Consider the following 19033-nt stretch of genomic DNA (forward strand, 5'->3'; position numbering starts at 1 on the left):
GGATTTTATTCGGTAAAAATTGAAAGAAATTTAGGGCAGTGCGAGCCAAGAACCAGAGGCAAGAACACATGAGGTCAGTTCAGGGACTTCCCAGGAACTAATCTAGCTTTACCAGGAGGTTTTGAGCTTTCCTGTGCTATGAAACTGTGGTTAAAAAAAAAAAAAAAAAAAAAAGCCTGGGGCTCCAAACAGAAGAAATAGTAGTTTAGGACCCAAGATGATCATTGCAGGTTTAGACATGTTGAATTTGTGGAGACAGCAGGATATCTAACCGGAAGTAGTCTCAGGCAGGAGGAAAGACAGAAGTGAAAACCTGGACTGCATTTATACAGATAGGACAGTGAGAGTTGCGGGGAGGCTATGAGGTCTCTAAAGCAGCAGGTGTAGAGAGAAGAGGATGAAATTGTGAATTCTTGAGTATGACTGCCTAAATCCTTGACTTCTTTGTTTTTGTGACTTCTCCCTATACTCCTCTCTGCAAGCCCACCATCCCTCCCCCTGCCCTTTGTACTTCATGGCCTGCTGTGTTCATTGCGAAATGCCTGCTACCTAGCAAAACACCTGACACAGTGGGAGCTCAATAAGTAGTTAATATTTGTTGAAAATGTGAATGAATAAATTTGGTGCAAAACAGGGCTTCCAAATCAATTTGGAGATTGTGACATTCTTGATTTGATTCTCCAGCCATCAAGTGTCCAGAACTATCTGCCCCAGAGCAGGGAAGCCTGGATTGTCCTGACACTCATGGAGAATTCACTGCTGGCTCCACCTGCCATTTCTCCTGTAATGAGGGCTTTAAGCTGGAGGGGTCCAACCATGTTGAATGCACAGCTTCTGGAAGATGGACAGCACCCCAACCGACCTGTGACGGTAAAACAGGATACACTTGCCCGGACAGCTCTTCTTCTGGAAATTTCCTCAACAAAAATAACAAACACTTATATACACTCTTAGTATATGACGGGTACACATGATATCATTATTATTGTGAAAGCTCCACTTCTTGTCATGAAGTGGGTTATCTACTGGGGTCTAGGAAACACAGCCTGGATTAAAAAATGTATAAGGAGTGACAGGACTTTTTCACATTTGTGAATAAACGATAACACCGATTCTTAAGCACAAATTTTCTTTCGTAATTGTGGCCTCTTTGTCTCAAAGAGCTTTGTTGAGTCGATTGAATGGTTTCCATTGCTTCATCGCCAGGAGAGAGCACTAGGGGTGGAGTCACTGGTCCAGTGTTTCAAATCAAGGAACTGAAGTGGAGAGGGGCCAACTGCCATCTTTCTGCCACGTGGCAAGTTAGTGACAGCCAGTGGCAATATCCACGCCTCACATTTCATGCTGACCTTTGGCCAGAGGACAATACCACCTCCCAATAAAGCAGCACTGAGCAAGCAATTGGCCTATACATATTTCTCTTTCTACTGAATTCTTATATTTCTGCACCAATTATTCTGGTTTTGTTTTGTTTTGTTTTTAGTATCAGTAACATTGACGGCGCCCCCCCCCCTCCTCCAATTTCTTCTTCTGGCCAGGAGAATCATCTCTCCAAGGACAATTTTAGATCATTTTTCTCATCTGGTTTTCCATACCTGATTTTAATAGTTTTCCTTAACTTCCTTAAGGAGCTATTGCTAGAACCTCCCTGATGATGAAAGGAGTGGAAGGCAGTTACTCCATGTCAGTCTTAACTCTGTTGTGCTCTTTCTAATTGGGAGCTCTCTAAATTGAAACATTTTCTCACAACAGACATAGTATCAGCTCCTACTGTAGAGGTGCAATGCCCATCCCTCGTCACTCCAAAGCAAGGAACAATGTCCTGTCAGCATCATGTGGGAACCTTTGGTTTGAATACTACTTGCCACTTCGGATGCAAAGCTGGATTCACACTCACGGGAGACAGTACTCTCCGATGCACACCTTCTGGACAATGGACAGCAGTAGCTCCAGCATGCAGAGGTAATGTGAAAAGGAACAGGCAGTTCTGATGCTATCTTCCAGCAAGCTAGTCACTGGACATGCCTGTCGAAATCCCATCCAACCCCAATGACCACTTCAAGTGTCAGCTCCTCCATGAAATCCACACCAATCCCAATTAGAAGCAATGTGCAACAGGCATACCAACTTTTCCCCTTCCTTATGTCACAAGGTAATGCCCTGGTACTCAAAGACCTAAAGGAGGACACATATGTAAATGTCCAAAATGTGTTAGAACAATACACACGCTAAACACGAAGCCAGCTATATGAATTGTGAAATATAAGTTACAATTCTGTTAATGATGTGGCAGTGTAAATATTCCATATTTTCATAATTGGAAGCTAAATAAAAAGCTAAATCATGACTGATACCTCTTGAAGACCTATCGCCCTATGCACGAAGCACTGTGTCTCTTTCATCACTGTACTCCCTAGGAAGCACAGCAGGGTGCTTTGCAAATGTCACTGTTGCTTAATAACATTTGTCTGAGTTAAATTCAGTTTCCTGAGTTGAGTTAAATTTGAGTTATATTTAGTTTTCTATCCACAAATTTAGGAGAATAGCCTGAAATTCCCTGATAAATAGTTTAATCAGTATGGCAGACTCTACCTCTTTCAAACTTCCAGAGGCCAGCTATGCTGAACACTTGTTATTTTAAGAAATATGTGCTGACATGCCAGCTTATTGCCAATGGTAGTAATAATGACATTTAGGACAACAGTATTTTTGAGAAGCAAAATTTTGTAGATAGTACTTTGGTAGGTAAGATCAATCAATCCACTGGCAGGTATTTATTGAATTGCCACTATGTGCCCATCCTAGTTCTTTGGCTATCATTCTTTGAGTGGATATCTTAGTACATGTGATGTTGGAAGGGCTAGTGGGAATGTCAAAAGTAGCTCATTTCCTCTCTGATCTTTTGTATTCTACCTCATCTAATGGCAACACTAGGCAGGTTTCAAATGAATCCATAATCTCTTTTATGTTCATTCTATATGTTTGTTTTTCCTGCATTCTTTTTTTCTGCAGCTGTCAAATGCTCCAAGCTACACGTTACTGAGCCAATAGTGATGAACTGCTCCAACCCTCGGGGAAATTTCAGCTATGGATCAACCTGCAGCTTCCATTGCCCAGAGGGTCGTTTACTTAATGGCTCAGCGAGAACAGTGTGCCAAGAGAATGGCCAGTGGTCAGCTATCATGCCAGCGTGCCAAGGTTTATTTCTCATATGGGTTAAGAAGTCGCTTTGATATGGAAAATAATGAAATCAGTGTTTCTCCTCTGAGTATTTCTGACAGTGGTTGCTTTCCATCACTGGGTTTCCCCTGCATTTAATAATTGTTTCACAATGAATCAGATAGCATCTCTGTACCTCATGCAAAGCAGTGGGAATCAAATTCAGTGACTCTGTGTAAACAATCACCACTCCTTTTTCAAAGCTCCAATTTGTGAAATGAATACTCTCATTTCTTTATAATCTGTGTGTAGTACATCTTGAAGTTTCAAAATGTTTTAAACTGAAGGTTATTTAATGCAGAATCCTAATTTATTATCTCAGAAGATCTTTGTTTAACATATACCTCCAAAAATACAATATATCTTCCTTAATTAAGCTCCATCTGTTTGTAAGGTTTATTTCATCCCCCTCCCTTTTTTTCATTTCTTTTCTCTAGCAGCTTGTTGTAACTACTTTTCATCACATAAAAATCTTCAATTGCCCCCCCCCCAATTACCCACAGTTTATTTTGTTTATCCAAACTTCCATTTATTGTGTCTACCATTTAATCATTTAATTCCTTTTATTGAGTCCTTACCCTGACTCCTTTGGAAATTATGTTTGATATCAAAGCATTAGGAAGAAAATCAGGCCCTGCGTGCATCCCATTCTGTTGCAGTGGTTTATGACTTCCAGATCTTTTTGTGCCGGGTTGTTAGCAGTGCCAGGACCTTTGATGACTTACTTGATCTCACATCTTAGAGCTCTTGGGGACCTCCTGGGGGAATGATGGTCTTCTGCACAATACACTTCTTATGTCTTGCACGTGTGCATGTGTTTATTTTGCAGCGGGGCCATTGACTATCCAGGAAGCCTTGACTTATTTTGGTGGAGCAGTGGCTTCTACAACAGGTTTAGTGACGGGTGGGATACTCCTGGCTCTGCTAAGAAAGCGTTGCAGACAAAAAGGTAAATAGGAAAGAATATTCTCCTTATTTTCTCCTTTCATGTGATTTGGGGCAGGGCAGTGAAACGACAACTTCAGTAGTTCATATCTGAAAACATTTGCATTAAAAGAAAACAAGGGGCTTCCCTGGTGGCGCAGTGGTTAAGAATCCGCCTGCCAGTGCAGGGGACACGGGTTCGAGTCCTGGTCCGGGAAGATCCCACATGCCGCAGAGCAACTAAGCCCATGCGCCACAACTACTGAGCATGTGCTCTACAGCCCGCACGCCACAACTACTGAGCCCATGTGCCACAACTACTGAAGCCCGCATGCCTAGAGCCTGTGCTCCACAACAAGAGAAGCCAATAATAAGCCAATCCTCTTCTAATAAGCTAATGGGTCTCTTCATCTTTCCTCATGGAAAGTAACTGGGGCTATCAGAGGGGTCAGGGATGCTCAAATCCAGGAACAGAAAGTGGCTATGTTAAAAGTACCTGCCAGCATTCTCATGGAATTGAGATTTCCACACCTATTTTTTTTTTAACATCTTTATTGGAGTATAACTGCCTTACAATGGTGTGTTAGTTTCTGCTTTATAACAAAGTGAATCAGTTATACATATACATATGTCCCCATATCTCTTCCCTCTTGCGTCTCCCTCCCTCCCACCCTACCTTTTTTTTTTTTTTTCCCTACCTATTTTCAACTGCTCAGAGGAAGAACCCCTTGTTTCCTATTCTCATGCTCTCTCCCTTCACAAAGCCACCAGCGCATTAGGCTGGTTTTCTAATGTTCCCTCATATACTCTTCTGTGAGTGAGTAAATAGGACAATAGACAAACAATAACACTCCTTACAGACCAAAAAGCTACAACCAGTCCCTCCATGCAACATTTGTGCTTGGCTAACCAAACCCAGAAGGCAGAGGTGAGAGCTCCTAAGACCTGAATCCTAATCTCCATTACCATGTAGGAATCACCCTATTCCTGCATTTCCCCCAAGTTCTTTCTTTAGTTTTGAGACATTTCCAGGGAACCCTCTGAACCGTGGAGAGGGACCAGCAGCCACCTATCCTCCACTATCTTTACAATAAATAAATTCATTTGTGGAGATGGGGAATTTTCCCTTGACCTGTCCCAATTTGATTTTAAACTTTCTAGGATTCTATGGTCAAATACTAGGAAAATGCTGCATACTGTGTCCCTCCCCTGCAAATTCAAAGTGCGCATTCATTATTACACTGAAGGCTCAATCATGCCCTGTAATAAATATACTTGTTCATCTTCATGTCACTTAATATTTTCTAAATGTATTTAGGCATGAGATGCTTTTCCTTTTTTATCTACCCATGGGATGAGTGACAGACCTGCTGCCATGTTTAAAGTTTCCACTATCAGAGTCCATTGTTTGGATTAAGACAGGAGGCCCCCAATCACATAGGTGATCAGGCGAGAAAAACATCCACTGTTATGTTGGTTTGGATTTGTTTCCTCGCTTAGCTTGCCCAAATAACGACTGAGGGAGTGTGACAAAGGATGCAAAGGTAGAGGGCCTCCAGTGCCAAAGAAATGAGTTTCGAGAACCAATGGTCTCAACAATAACCAAGAGTAGCGAAGAAGATGAAGGCAGGGACCAGAGGTAGGAGGAGAGGTTGTTACTGAAAGGGAAGAGGAGAAAGATGAGCGGATTCTGGAGTTACATATCGTTGAATGTTTAATTTAGCCTAAAACAGGTCCCACCTCTTAGGGAGGGATGTTCCCTACACGTCTCTTATAATGAGCCCATCTGGAAATCAGTCTGCTGACTCTCCCCTATCACTCATGACCTTTCTCCCTCATCTCATTTTTTACTCTTAAACCAATCTTCTGTGTCTTCTTGCTTATTTCAGATGAAGGAAAAAGCCCCTTGAACCCTCAAAGGTAAGATGGAAATGTTTTATGATGAAGTTTTTCTAGTTTGACTTTTTAATTCACTGTAGTATGTCAGAATGATTATACAGATGACCCCTTTTTGAAACAAATCTTTGGCAATGTCCCCTTGACTAATTCTGAAGTAAAATATACAGATAATATGTCCTAGCAATACATAATGTTTTTAAAAATCAATAGGTGCCCTAATGATAATATAAAGGAACAACACAAGGGAGAGTGACTTGGAAATAAAATGCTAGCGCTGAGGCACTACACTAGCAGATGCTATGGGGTCATCAGATGCTTGTACCTTCATTCAAATAGAATCACTATGAAGGCAACAGCATAAAGGTCAACTGAGAGGAATATTCTGTTAGTGATTCAAACAGTACCAGAACCGTTGCCAACACCAACCTGATTTTTTTAAATGATGAACAACTCTGGTAAAGAGTTGGAAAACCTGTTATTATCTTCCCTTAATTCACATGGCAATTACATTTTAAAAGATGCACAAAAAAATTAATATTTATATGTAAAGCAGTTAAGTTGCAGGATCAGAGATTTTTCACCTCCGTGAACGTTGAGTAGCTATTCTAAAGTTATGTGGAGTGTGTAAGACAATTCTTTTGCGCCCCAGGCATATTAGGACATCCAGCACCCATGGCCCCTGCTTAAAGGTCAATAGTAAGTCTCGATCATTATGAAAATCAAAAAATGCCTATATTGGGACTTCCCTGGTGGCGCATTGGTTAAGAATCTGCCTGCCAATGCAGGGGACACGGGTTCGAGCCCTGGCCTGGGAAGATCCCACATGCTGCGGAGCAGCTAAGCCCCTGCGCCACAACTGCTGAGCAACCCCTGCTCGCCACAACTAGAGAAAGCCCGCACACAACAACGAAGACCCAGTGCAGCCAAAAATAAATAAATAAAAATAAATTTATATATTAAAAAAATGCCTATAGGGAGCAGTACTACCATTCTTTGAAAACTATTGCCACATGATCAAGTATCAAGGCTGGAGTTTTATAATTCATCAAGAAGAGGCTGCAGCAGGGGCACAGCAAGTATTCAGTACCTAAAGCATCAACAATAACATGGGTATAAAGTGCAATGCAAATTACCCAGAGCTGTTAACTGAGATCTTGAAAATCTCTTTGGTTTTATTCTTCTTTCCCACTAAAAGCAGAGAACTCCAGGGGTGGGATGGTAATCCATGGTCTCTGGAGGAACTATGTGCAGGACTGGGGTCAAGGACAAAGCATAATATGGCAGGTCATCTTTGTGTTTCTCTTCTTTAGCCACCTAGGAACATATGGAGTTTTTACAAATGCTGCATTTGACCCAAGCCCTTAAGGTAAGTTATCTATGAAAGTATTTTTGAAGGAAATAGAACAGTAAGGGAAAAAGGAAGAATATAAAGCTTGACTTTTCTTTATATAATCATGAGTCACATTTTAACCATGTATTAAATGTTCAAACCATGCAGGAAATTGTGTTGGCAGTAGGGGACAAGTATAGCAGTAGAGTGACAATAGAAAGTGAGTTCATAGGAAGATTTCCATTTCCTCCAGGATAGAACTGTTCTAATTAGACATAACTTATGTCAGGATGTATGACATTCAATTACTGGCTTCTAGGTGGTACTGATACTGCAGCTTTGCTTGATCACCAGAAGTCACGAGTGCTAGAAAAATTTTACAGACTTTGTGGAGCCAATTCCCTATGCGACCTGCTAGGAAAACAAAAGTAATATGATAACTTCTCTCTCCCAAAAAGCTCAGTGAATGGTTGAGTTTCCTACGAGAAGTAGCCTAGATGGCAGAATATCTGGAATCTAGAAAAAGATTATACTAAGCCTTAGGGGGTACATATGATGAGAGCTTTCTTTTATCTTTTTCGGGAAAATATAATTATTTTAATTTTCTGTCTCATTTTCAGAGACCTGTCCTTCTCTTGGTCACCTCACTCAACCTCCACAGGATCCTATTTTTGAACATCAGCCTTCCCGACAGACTTGACTATAACTGTAGTTTATTTGCCTCAGTTTTCTGTAAATACTTGTGAATAAAGGGCATGGAATTTCCTTTAGATTAGCTCTGGACCGGAGCAGAAGAACTGTACCACAAGCCCCAACTCTCCACCCACCACCCCTTCCTGCTCCATTTCCTCTTCCTCCAACACAAGCCTCAGAAGCTGGGATTGAATGTTTCTGCCGTGGTCTGTGGGCTCTGCCCCAGCTGTCACTTGAGATACTAGTTAACTAGGGCCTGGAGCATCTGACTCCCCAGAAGACCAGACTGCAGAAAAATAAGAATGCCTCTTTATTTTTGGATTGGAGGAAATCATCCTCTACTTTGCTGGAAGGCGGGAGGCATCTCTGACTTGAAGGAATTTCTGTAGGATTTCCTGGGTGTTCACTGCTTGCTGTTTGTGAAGGCTTTTAGACCTCTGCTGCAAGGCTTCAAGAGAAGCCTCTGGATGGCACCAGAGGCTGCAGAAGACTAAGAATCAAGACAGGAAGGTACATGTCACTGTAGACCTTCCCTCCACCGGTCCTTCTCCCCCAGAGGACCCAAAGACCAATACTCGAACGTCTAATTAAAAGGATTCCCCCAAATGCCGCGTTCTATTATTTGACGTTTTGTTGAATAAGATCTGTGTCCGTCACTTTGCATACATGAATGTAATGCACAATCACAGTAGTCCCAATTACAAGCTCAACCCTTCAGTGAGCAAATATGTATCTTACCACCACCATAAACACACAAGAAAATCAGAGAAGCAGAAAAATGTCTTCATCACCTGAGTGTGTTTTACACGTTCTTTAATTCACGTGCTTCATAAATAGGTTATTGAAAGTTACACAGTAGTTGTCTGAAACTGATACAAAAAACATAGAGCCAAACAATATAGTTGTCCTCTCTGTTGAAATGTGAGGCAATGAACATGTCACACAGACTAGGTAAACATGCAAATAAAAATGCAAATAAAACACGCAAATAAAAATGGTGAAAGTCTAACTAAAGGTTACAAGATTTTGCAAGAATTTTGGTAGTAACCTTGGGATTTAGGGACACATTGCTTTTAAAAAGTTTCACTCATATACTGTACATAGCGTCTCTGACTGCTTACTTTATGCCGATCACTAGGCTCCGTGTTATAGGACGATGATTATCACCCTGTCTCCTGAGTCAGAATCTACCTTTTGTAAAATCGTCCCAGGGAATTCTGATGGTTTATCAGCTTTGCGAACCACTGGTATTATAGATACAGAAGGATAAGGCACTCACTGTTCCTGTTCTTGAATAGCTTATAATCTAGTTGGGGACACGATAGACACCAATACAAAGTGATAGGGAGTAATCAACATCAGTATGTTATTTGAAGAGTGTGGTAGGAATTCATAAAATGGAAAAGTTAATTTGGCCCAGAATCAAGGAGATAGAACTCTGATTGGACTTCAGAGAGTGGACAGTCTGAGTTGATCAAATAATATCAGCCAAGAAGCAAAGACGGAGACGATATGTTGAGGAGACTAAAGCCATCATAGAGATCTCATGTGAGGTGCTAGATTACAATTTATTGAATCTGTTGAGACAAATCATAGAAGCTTGGAGGCATGTAGATTCAGGGGACCCGGGATAAGTCATAATGATGCTTCAGACAAGACAATTCTCAGATTCTCTATAAATAGCAAAATCATATCTTAAGGCCATGTGATCCTCTGAGATACATAAAGGGCCCTGGAGGCAGGAAAAATATAATCATAGTAATCAACACGTGCTGTGTGCTTTCCAACTGCTAGGAATTATATATACTTCACAGTGTTCTTTTATCCTCCCAACCACCCTATTGGAAAAAACTATTATTATCATCCCTGTTTTGCAGGTGTCAAAATTGAGATCCAGAGAGGTTGTGTCACTTATCCAAGAGAACACTGCTAGTAAGTGGGATTGAAATCTGGTCTGATTCCCTCAGTGAAGCTCTTTAAGCCCTCTCCTCTGTCACTGCCTTAGGTGGCCACAGGCCCTTATCAAGACAGAACTGTGCAACAGAGAGAGACAAATATCATATGATATCGCTTAGAGGTGGAATCTAAAAAAATGATACAAATGAACTTACTTACGAAACAGAAATAGACCCACAGACATAGAAAACAAACTTATGGTTACCAAAGGGGAAGGGGGGAGCAATAAATTAGGAGTTTGGGATTAAAATACACACACTACTATATATAAAATAGGTAAACAACAAGGACCTACTGTATAGCACAGGGAACTCTACTCAATATTTTATAATAACCTATAGTGGAAAATAATCTAAAAATTTATATATATATATATATATATATATATATATATATGAATCACTTTGCTGTATACCTGAAACTAACACAACATTTAATCAACTATATTTCAATATATATATATATATTTTTTTTTTTAAAGACAGAACTCTAACACACCATTGTAAAGCAATTATACTCCAATAAAGATGTTAAAAAAATAAATAAATAAATAAATAAAAGACAGAACTGTGCATGGGTAGAAGTCAGTAAAGTGGGCCAGGCCAGCAGGCCCCATTCACGTGACCATCCCCTTGCTTCCTCACCACCTGAAGATGCAATATTCCTGTGCCCAGTAACAGGGCGTAAGGCCCTCTTCCTCAGATCAGAAGGAGAGCAGTGTGGTGAAGGGATTTGGGTCCCACTGCCCTGGGACTTGCAGAGCGCCTGGTAAGTGTGCACGCTGCCGCAGGCGGTGTTTACGGTGGCGGGGGCCGGTGAGCGGCTACTGAGCCGTGGGGTTAGCAGATGGAGGCGTGGGAGGGCAGTATTGCCCCGTCTCATGAATCCCTGAGCACTGCCCTGCCTGCTAGAGCCGCTGATTGCTGCCCTTTCTTCACCGGTAGTAAAACAGTCACTAACCTGGTTGCTCTCCCTAATACCTCCTGTCATCTGGAGCGGTGACCTAGTCAACCCCAGCCTGGAGAGGCCCCAGGAGGTGGGGACAGCGCGGGCTGCAGCGGCCGCGACGCCTGGGGGAGCTGAAGAGGAGGGGGACACTGCCACCCGCAGCCTCGCGGCGCTCACTGCAGTCCCGACAGCGGCCAAGCCCGGCCAAGCCGGGCGCAATCGGCTGAGGCAGAGGCAGGAAAGGAACCATGTTCCCAGCTCGCCCTTGCCTCTGGGTCCTCGTGGTCCTGGGCTCCAGCTGCGCAGGCTGGGGGAGCCTAGGGGCTGAAGCAGCGCGGCTAAGGCAGTTCTACGTGGCTGCTCAGAGCATCAGCTGGAACTATCGCCCCGAGTCCACATACCTTGGGTAAGGCAGGCATGGCGACCGGGGGGCTTCTCCAGGGAGGACAATCTATTTCTTTTAGAGAGCATTCCCTTTGCAATTCCAATGCTTTTTTTTTTTAACTTCAGGTAGGTAAACACAATTAATAGAAGAGTATAATGAATAAAATAAGCTTGGTGGATGCTCATTTTGCCTCCAGTAATACAAGTTTGTCATTCTGAGGATATAGAAAATATTGTTTGATTGGCTAGATGCTGTTTCAAGTTTGCTGTTAACACAGTTTTGTTAGTATGATTGATTGTTAATTTAATATATTGATTGATTCAAAAGCACCAGGTACCTACCTCTTCACTCCTGTTGCAGATTTTTAGTAGTCTAGTATTTTATTAAACTTCTAGTTACATATTATTTATTCCATGTCCACATAACTGCATCTTCTAAAACTAAAGATGTACACTGTGTACTTTATTGTAAGCAGGTTATTCGATAACAACTGCCATAATTTTGTTGTTTTCTTATAAATGACTTTCAAAACATCAGTTCATAAAAATGCAACATTGCTGTTCTTTTACCTTTTTTCTGCTTCGTGTGACTCTTCATTTTTCTCTCATTCTTAATCACTCCCTGGGATATGGTCTACTCTGGCTATTTTGATAGAGTCACTATTAAAAGGCATATGTGACTTAGAGGGGGGTTAAGTAATCAAACTGTGTTTGAGTTGCAAACTATTTTTCCTAATTGAAAGGTTAAAAATAAGACTTCACAGAAATTAAACAAATCATAGGTTCTACTCAGTATTTCCAGTTAGTTATGTTTTTACTTCTTTTAATGGTTAAACCTCTTAGTGTGACTTGAGTTTTTTTTTTAACTTAACATCACAGTTTAAGCGATTGTGAAAGATGTGTTCCTCTTTTACAGTTTCGAAACCAAAGCAATCTGCCAAGAAAATATTGAAATGTTTTAAGCCTTTTAGTGTATAACATTACCCTTTCCAAATCTTTTCTTTGTAATTGGGTTATTTTGGAGGGCATTGCATCTTGGTCTTGTAATAATAAGAAGTCCCTCTTTTTTTTTTATACAAAAAAAGAGGGACTTCTTATTTCAATATTGTACATTTAAATACATTTAAAATATTGTATTTCAAGGTGATAATCTAGGTCACACCCACACCCTCAGAGAACTGCTGCTAACTAAAGCCCCAAAGGAAGTAGCAGTCTTTCCAACATTAATTGTCCTTCTCTTGGGTAGAACACTAACTTGGTTGCTGGCTTTCCTGTGTCACCCTGTGCTTATGCTTTGGAGTTTGTTCTTTCTTCTGTAATTAACAACAAGAATAACAAGCAGAATTTTGGAGGCAGAATCACATAGGGCAACACCCTGATTCCTATGGTGAGTTCACGCAGGAAGCCATGATTGGTCATCTTATCCTCTCTGCGGCTGAGTTTCCAGAATTCTTAGAAGAGTTGTTCCTCTGGTATCAATTATTGAGTCAAGACCATACAGTGATAATCCAGACCAACTGTCCGTATTTTTGAACCTCAAATCATGTCATTTCTTTCTAGTACTTTTATGTGAAAAATCGAACCTTGTATCTGGCTGCTTAAACTGAGAAGTTGTTCTAAATTGTCCTACACCTAGAGCTAATGATACTCGCTATAAAGAAATCAACATAGACAACTCCATCCTTTGCTAAAGTGTATTTTAGCACAAAGCAAAGATCTTTCCTTATTTCATGTAATATTGGCAGGACAGTGACTTTTAGAGGTGAAATATATCTTTTATTCTTGCTCTGGGGCTGAAGTGAATGTTTTTGAAAATTTCCCTAAGGAAACATGTTCAATCACACGTATATAGTAACAGATATTGAAAAAAATACATATATATTTTTCCTCAAGTGTTCTAGCTTTATATGATTTTATTATGAATAAATCATCCTTAAATAGTCCTCATAAATGGAAAATTCATCATGCATATTGTTTGCATTCATGTCATCTTTAACTTTCAGACAAATTATTTTCCAATAGCAATTCAGTTGTTCAAATTAAAATAAATATACCTCAGTATGCACACATAATATACACAGGGAAACATATTAGGAAACATACCTCTATTAAAATTATTCCACATAAAAGACTAATTTTTCTTTAGTAAAGATTTTATACTGTCACCTATACTCCTGTATTTAAAGATCTAGGGTTAGGGACGGGAGCTACATTTCAATTGTACATAAAACCAAACACACAAAATTACCATCACAGATAAATAAAAATGGACCTCCACATTAGGGACACGAACTAACATACAGAATCCTAGGGTTCTTGGGCTCTAAAAACTCTAAGAGGTTGTTTAATTCATTTTCAACTTTCATGTTTTAACTTCTTACTTTTCCCCACACCCATAGCACCAATACCCCTAGCAAAGAGTTGTCTAGTTTCTACTTGAATGCTTCCAGTGACTGAAAACCCACCACCTTCAATAGCTAGCCATTCCAAAAATACTTACTCATGCCTCCTTTAATTCTGCCTCCAAATATTAACACGGTTTTTGTATCTTACATTTTAAAATTATGAGAATGACTATAATTACAGATTTTTCTGCTCACCGGGAAAACCTGAAAGCTAAAATCCAATTTTCATTATAGTTTTAAAATACTACTAGCTAACATGCATTGAATATTTACAATGTGCCAGCTCTAAACCTTTTGTAGGTATCAACTTATTTAAAACTTGTAACAGTTCTGTGAGGGAGATTTTACTATTTGTCCCAGCTCACAATTACAGACACAGAGGCACAAACTGATTAAATAAACTTTTCAAGGTTATATAGTTAACAAGGGGTAGACACAGGATTCAAACCCAGACACTCTGAATCTACAACCAGTTCTCTTAGCTTCTGTGCTACATAGATGTCATGGCAAATGTGATTAGTATCCCTCTCTGTTACGCCCTAATTATAGTGGGGCCACTCTCTGGATTAGGAAGCATAACAAAGCCAATATGGGCAACTGGTTTAGACTTTGGTAAGAAATTTCCCCTGATTATCTTTCCTTCATCTTTGAGTTTAAGACAAGGATAGGAATCATGTGCCCATCTTTAGAGACAATGAAGAAAAAGATGGGAAAGTATCCCAGTACTCTCCCTGCTGCCCTCTCTCTGAATTCTTAACCATGAAAACAGTCATCCCTTGGTATCTATGGATATGGAACCTGCAGATACAGAGGGATAACTGTACTAGTCTGTTTTATACAAGGGACTTGAACATCTACAGATTTTGGCGTCCAGGGTCGTCCTGGAACCAACCTCCCACAGATGCCAAGGGATGACTGTACAATGGTTTTTGAATCCTGGCTTTGCCATTATCAACTGATTCTCCTTGGGCAAGTTACTTAAACTTTCTGAGACTTAGTTTTTTCATTTGTTTGTTTTCCAAGTGAATCTCAGGGCCTTGACTCCATTAGCTATCTTCAACTTCTCAGCGAGAAATAGAGTCCACCAAATCAATAGTTCTTTACAATGTTCTCCGGTCACTTAAGACTGTATTTGATTGATGAGCTGAAAAACAGCTCACATATTTATTCATAAGGGATTTGGTCATGTCTTTAATCGTTTAAAATCTAAGCCTAAAGTTTGGGTTCACACTATCATCTTGGGTTCTATTTTAGAAAATTGATTCTGAGTAGCAGGATTGGTTAGGGCAGACTAAATTTATGAAAGAATGGTTATCACAACAGAATATTCTTGAAGACACCAATAATTATTTTATTAACTTCTCTTATTGTTCATATTTATAAGACCTTGGGTTTCTGAACTGCAGTTAAAAATACTGTTATTTCTAGTAAAAGTCTGAGGACATGAGAGATATATTTTGTTGTAATGTGAGAAGTAGATGTCATGTAAGCCTTTCAAATTTATTTTATTTCCAGTTCGAATACTTTTGCAACCTCCTTTAAGAAAACTGTCTACAGAGAGTATGAAGCATATTTTCAGAAAGAAAAACCACGATCCAGAACTTCAGGTAAGCCTGAAATATATTTTTCAATTTTAAAGATAAAGCTCTATGGATAATTTGATATTCGTATATATCTAAAATATTCATTTAGTGATATTTTATAGAAATGTGTGTTTTTGTTATTTCGGCTAGATAGTTGGTAGAGCTCTTATTCATAGTATTGAGAATTGAGAAAAGCAAAGCATTAAGCCAAACTAGGGCCCCTTCTGAGCATGGGGCCCTGTGCAATTTCATGGGTCTCATGCCCATGAAGCCAGCTGTTTTTAACTGTGATTAAAAAAAAAGCTAAACAAAACTTCTAAGTGTTTGAATTTTTATTCATTCATCTAACAGACTATTATTGAGCACCTGATGTGGGTGCTCAGTTGAACTAGGCACTATGGATGCCACAGTGGACATTGAACTAGGCACTATGAATGAACTAGGCACTATGGATGCCACACTGGACAAGACAGACACATCTCCTGCCTTCCTGGAGCTTATGGTCTAGTTCAATGAGCACAGATGAGCCTTAGCAAATGATCATTTGCTGGGTCCCTAGACTCATTTAAAGGAACTGTATATGGATGATTCTTTTGCATCTATCTTTCCCATCTCTTCTGTTTTATTTAGTGTGATGTATATAACAGCTATAATTTTTAGAGAAAAATCTCCTCTTTATTTCCTCACCTTTTTTTAATTAAGGAAAGTAGGCTGAATGGGTTTCTGAGATCGTAAATATGGTAACATAGTTCACAGAACTGTTAAAGGCCATTAAGAGAGAACTTCCTCCAGTTAAGTCCCCTTAGTCAGTAATTCACTCATCCTTCCCCCCAACCAGGTGAAGACCTCTCATCTTCCCCAGACTCGTCCTTCTATCTCTTTTATTCATTCCATCTTGTTCTGCCTCCTCCTCGGATCTCCCTTTATCTTCAATCTTTCCTTAACTGGAGCCTTCCCTTCTGTCAAAAATCCTCAACAATAAAACGGAACACAACTTATGTTCAGATTCACATCCTGTCTCGAAAAAAAATCTCCCCTTGACTCTGTCTGCCTTTTCTCCCCTTTCCTTCACTACCAATTTCCTGTGGGATTGGTGCATTTCATTCTCTATCATACCAAACTACTCTCCCAAAAGACGCCCCATGACCTCTTAGATGCCAGACCAATGGTTTCTTTCCAGTTATTTTCCCACTTGACATTACTAGGACATGTAATGCTCCCCCTTCTTGAAACTCTCTCTTTACCTGGTTTCCCTGGTGCCACTTTCCCTGCTAACAGAGATGGAATGGAACTGAAGGGAAGGTGAGGAAATGTAAGTAGGAGGAACTAACATAGATAACTCTTTCCTGAAACTTGGCTCCAAATGGGAGGAGAAATAGAGTAGTTCTGGGAGGGAATGAGGGGTTTAAGGATATTTTAAGAGTTTTATTTAAAAAAGAATGACAGTGACTTAAAATATCTAAGTGTTCAAGGGATGAATCCAATAGAAAAGGAGAGGATAAAAACATCTGAGGGAGAATAATTGATGGAGCCAGACTCAGGAGAAACAGGAAGTGATGTGATTCAAAGCTGGGTTGGATCAGCCTGAGGTGGAAGAGATACTAACCTTCATGGGGGGCTGAGGCATTTTAACATTCATTTTCATGCAACCTCTTCCTGAACTCCCAAAGTTGCTTTATTATGAACCCCTGGAGCACAGGGGTGGTGTCTTATTCATCTCTGTATCCGTGTAATAATTGATACTAGGAGGCAAACCTGATGTAAAGGAAAAGTCTCAGATTTTTAATAAGATCTGGTGTGAACACTGCCACTGACTATGTGGTCTTCCTCAGTCCGTTGTCTAGTTCTGTGTTCTTTGTACCTTTTGCTTATTTCCTGCTCCACCCATCTGGTGGGTACGATTCTAGCCATGTGCCCCATTTCTGCAGCATGAGCCCAGAAGTTACGGTAATTACAGGTGGGGCTAAGGCTACAGGACTGGAGGTCTGATGAGACACCTGTCCAGTGAGGTTTGTGGACATGGGGACAGGCGGAGGGGCCAGGCTCATTTTCAGAACTCCTGTCTTGGGCTCTAAAACGGCTAGTTTTGAGTCTCTGTGTATTTTCAAGGAAGATTATGAAATGTTTGTCCCCAAAGGGGTTTTATATTAGCAGCAACAATGGGCTGCCCTGTGTTCTGCAACACATTATTCACCTGAGAACAGGGGATTGCATTAGCTGACCTCCTGCAGTCCTTTCCAACTCCAAAACTGCAAGAAATTGGGTACCTGCTGTGGTAACTTCCTGGGATCTCAAGATAGGCCACTCCTTCCCCCAATTTGGCTTTGGGCACTGAGGAGAGGGTGGAAAAGGTCTTAGGCCATCTGGCTAATGGAGGAACTAAACAGCAGCTCAAACAACATTCAGCCATGTGTTTGCCTACATGCACGAAGGTATTTGGTTTGTATTTATAAAAACATCCCTTTGTTTTGCTTTAATTCTGAAGAAGCAGATAGGGAGGCTAAATAAATATTCCAAAGAACTCATTGCAGTAAGAGGTTAAATAACTTAGAAGACTTATTCTGGGCATCTGGCATTTGCAGCCACTTGATGCCAACAAACAAATCAACCGAGCAAGGCAACCACGGCAACAAAATGCGGTGGACAATGTGACAGCGGTCAGCACCTGATTGGGCTCAGGGGCATTCTGGGCGGTGGGAGTAGCCAGTGGGGACTTCTGCCGGGAGCTAGGACTGAGGGTAGCAGCCAGAAGAGAGGGGTCAGCCAGTGGAGTCAGATGTGGCCAGGAGTAAAAAATGGTGTGGACGTTGGGACTGTTCCAGGAAAGTGGGGGATCTGACCCGCCCTGCAGAAGGTGGTGAAGAAAGCTCTGGTTCAAGAGTCCAGAGAACTGAGTTCTACACCCAGCAATGCCACCCAGTCACTCTCTGCACCCACTTCCCAGGCTTTGTAACCATCTCTATAATGAGGATTAAACTCTGTGGCCTCCATGGTCCTGTGCAGAACTAACATAAAAACACACAAACAGGGCTTCCCTGGCGGTGCAGTGGTTGAGAATCTGCCTGCCAATGCAGGGGACACAGGTTCGAGCCCTGGTCTGGGAAGATCCCACATGCTCCGGAGCAACTGGGCCCGTGAGCCACAATTACTGAGCCTGCGCGTCTGGAGCCTGTGCTCCGCAACAAGAGAGGCCGCGGCAGTGAGAGGCCCGCGCACCGCGATGAAGAGTGGCCCCCGCTTGCCGCAACTAGAGAAAGCCCTCGCACAGAAACGAAGACCCAACACAGCCAAAAATAAATAAATAAATTAATTAATTAAATCCATGAAAAAAAAAAAAAACCCAAAAAACAAAGTGTACCCTGCTGATAAATAATAGATCAGAAGTTTAAATCCTTGTCTACCGATGTTCAAACACAATGTCATTTCTAAGAAAAAAAAAAAAAAAACACACACACAAACAAAAAGCTTCAGGCACAAGGTCAATATAAACTCTAGGACTGGAGTTCAGTGAAAGGAATAAGTGGGTGGAAAGATAGGAGTTGGGGAAAGATAGGACCTCTATCTCAGAGATCACATTTTATCAATGCCAATAGGAAATTAGTTTTCTATTGTTGCTGCAACACATTACCACAAACTTAGGGGCATAAAACAACACAAATTTATTATCTTAGAGCTCTTGAGGCCAGAAGTCC

General features: G+C 40.8%; 2 protein-coding genes across 5 annotated transcripts in view; both read left to right on the forward strand.

The window, feature by feature from the left end:
- The window catches only part of SELP (selectin P), a 50702-nt gene extending 41667 nt beyond the window's left edge, over positions 1-9035 (forward strand). For 3 of the 4 annotated variants that reach the window (XM_082384255.1, XM_082384258.1, XM_082384257.1), the window contains 7 exons: positions 685-870; positions 1753-1962; positions 3013-3198; positions 4049-4168; positions 6033-6063; positions 7353-7408; positions 7993-9035. In XM_082384255.1, coding sequence (XP_082240381.1) covers positions 685-870; positions 1753-1962; positions 3013-3198; positions 4049-4168; positions 6033-6063; positions 7353-7407 — 788 coding nt within the window. In that variant the 3' untranslated portion in view covers position 7408; positions 7993-9035. The remainder of the gene's footprint in view (positions 1-684; positions 871-1752; positions 1963-3012; positions 3199-4048; positions 4169-6032; positions 6064-7352; positions 7409-7992) is intronic. The other variant, XM_082384256.1, reaches the window with a different exon arrangement.
- Positions 9036-10961: 1926 nt separating this feature from the next.
- F5 (coagulation factor V) overlaps positions 10962-19033 on the forward strand; it is an 80732-nt gene continuing 72660 nt past the window's right edge. Inside the window, exons 1-2 of the mRNA XM_082354564.1 lie at positions 10962-11375; positions 15274-15365. Coding sequence (XP_082210690.1) covers positions 11218-11375; positions 15274-15365 — 250 coding nt within the window. The 5' untranslated portion in view covers positions 10962-11217. The remainder of the gene's footprint in view (positions 11376-15273; positions 15366-19033) is intronic.

This window comes from Balaenoptera borealis (genome assembly GCF_965194805.1).
Source record: "Balaenoptera borealis genome assembly, chromosome: 1".
Taxonomy (NCBI): domain Eukaryota; kingdom Metazoa; phylum Chordata; class Mammalia; order Artiodactyla; family Balaenopteridae; genus Balaenoptera; species Balaenoptera borealis.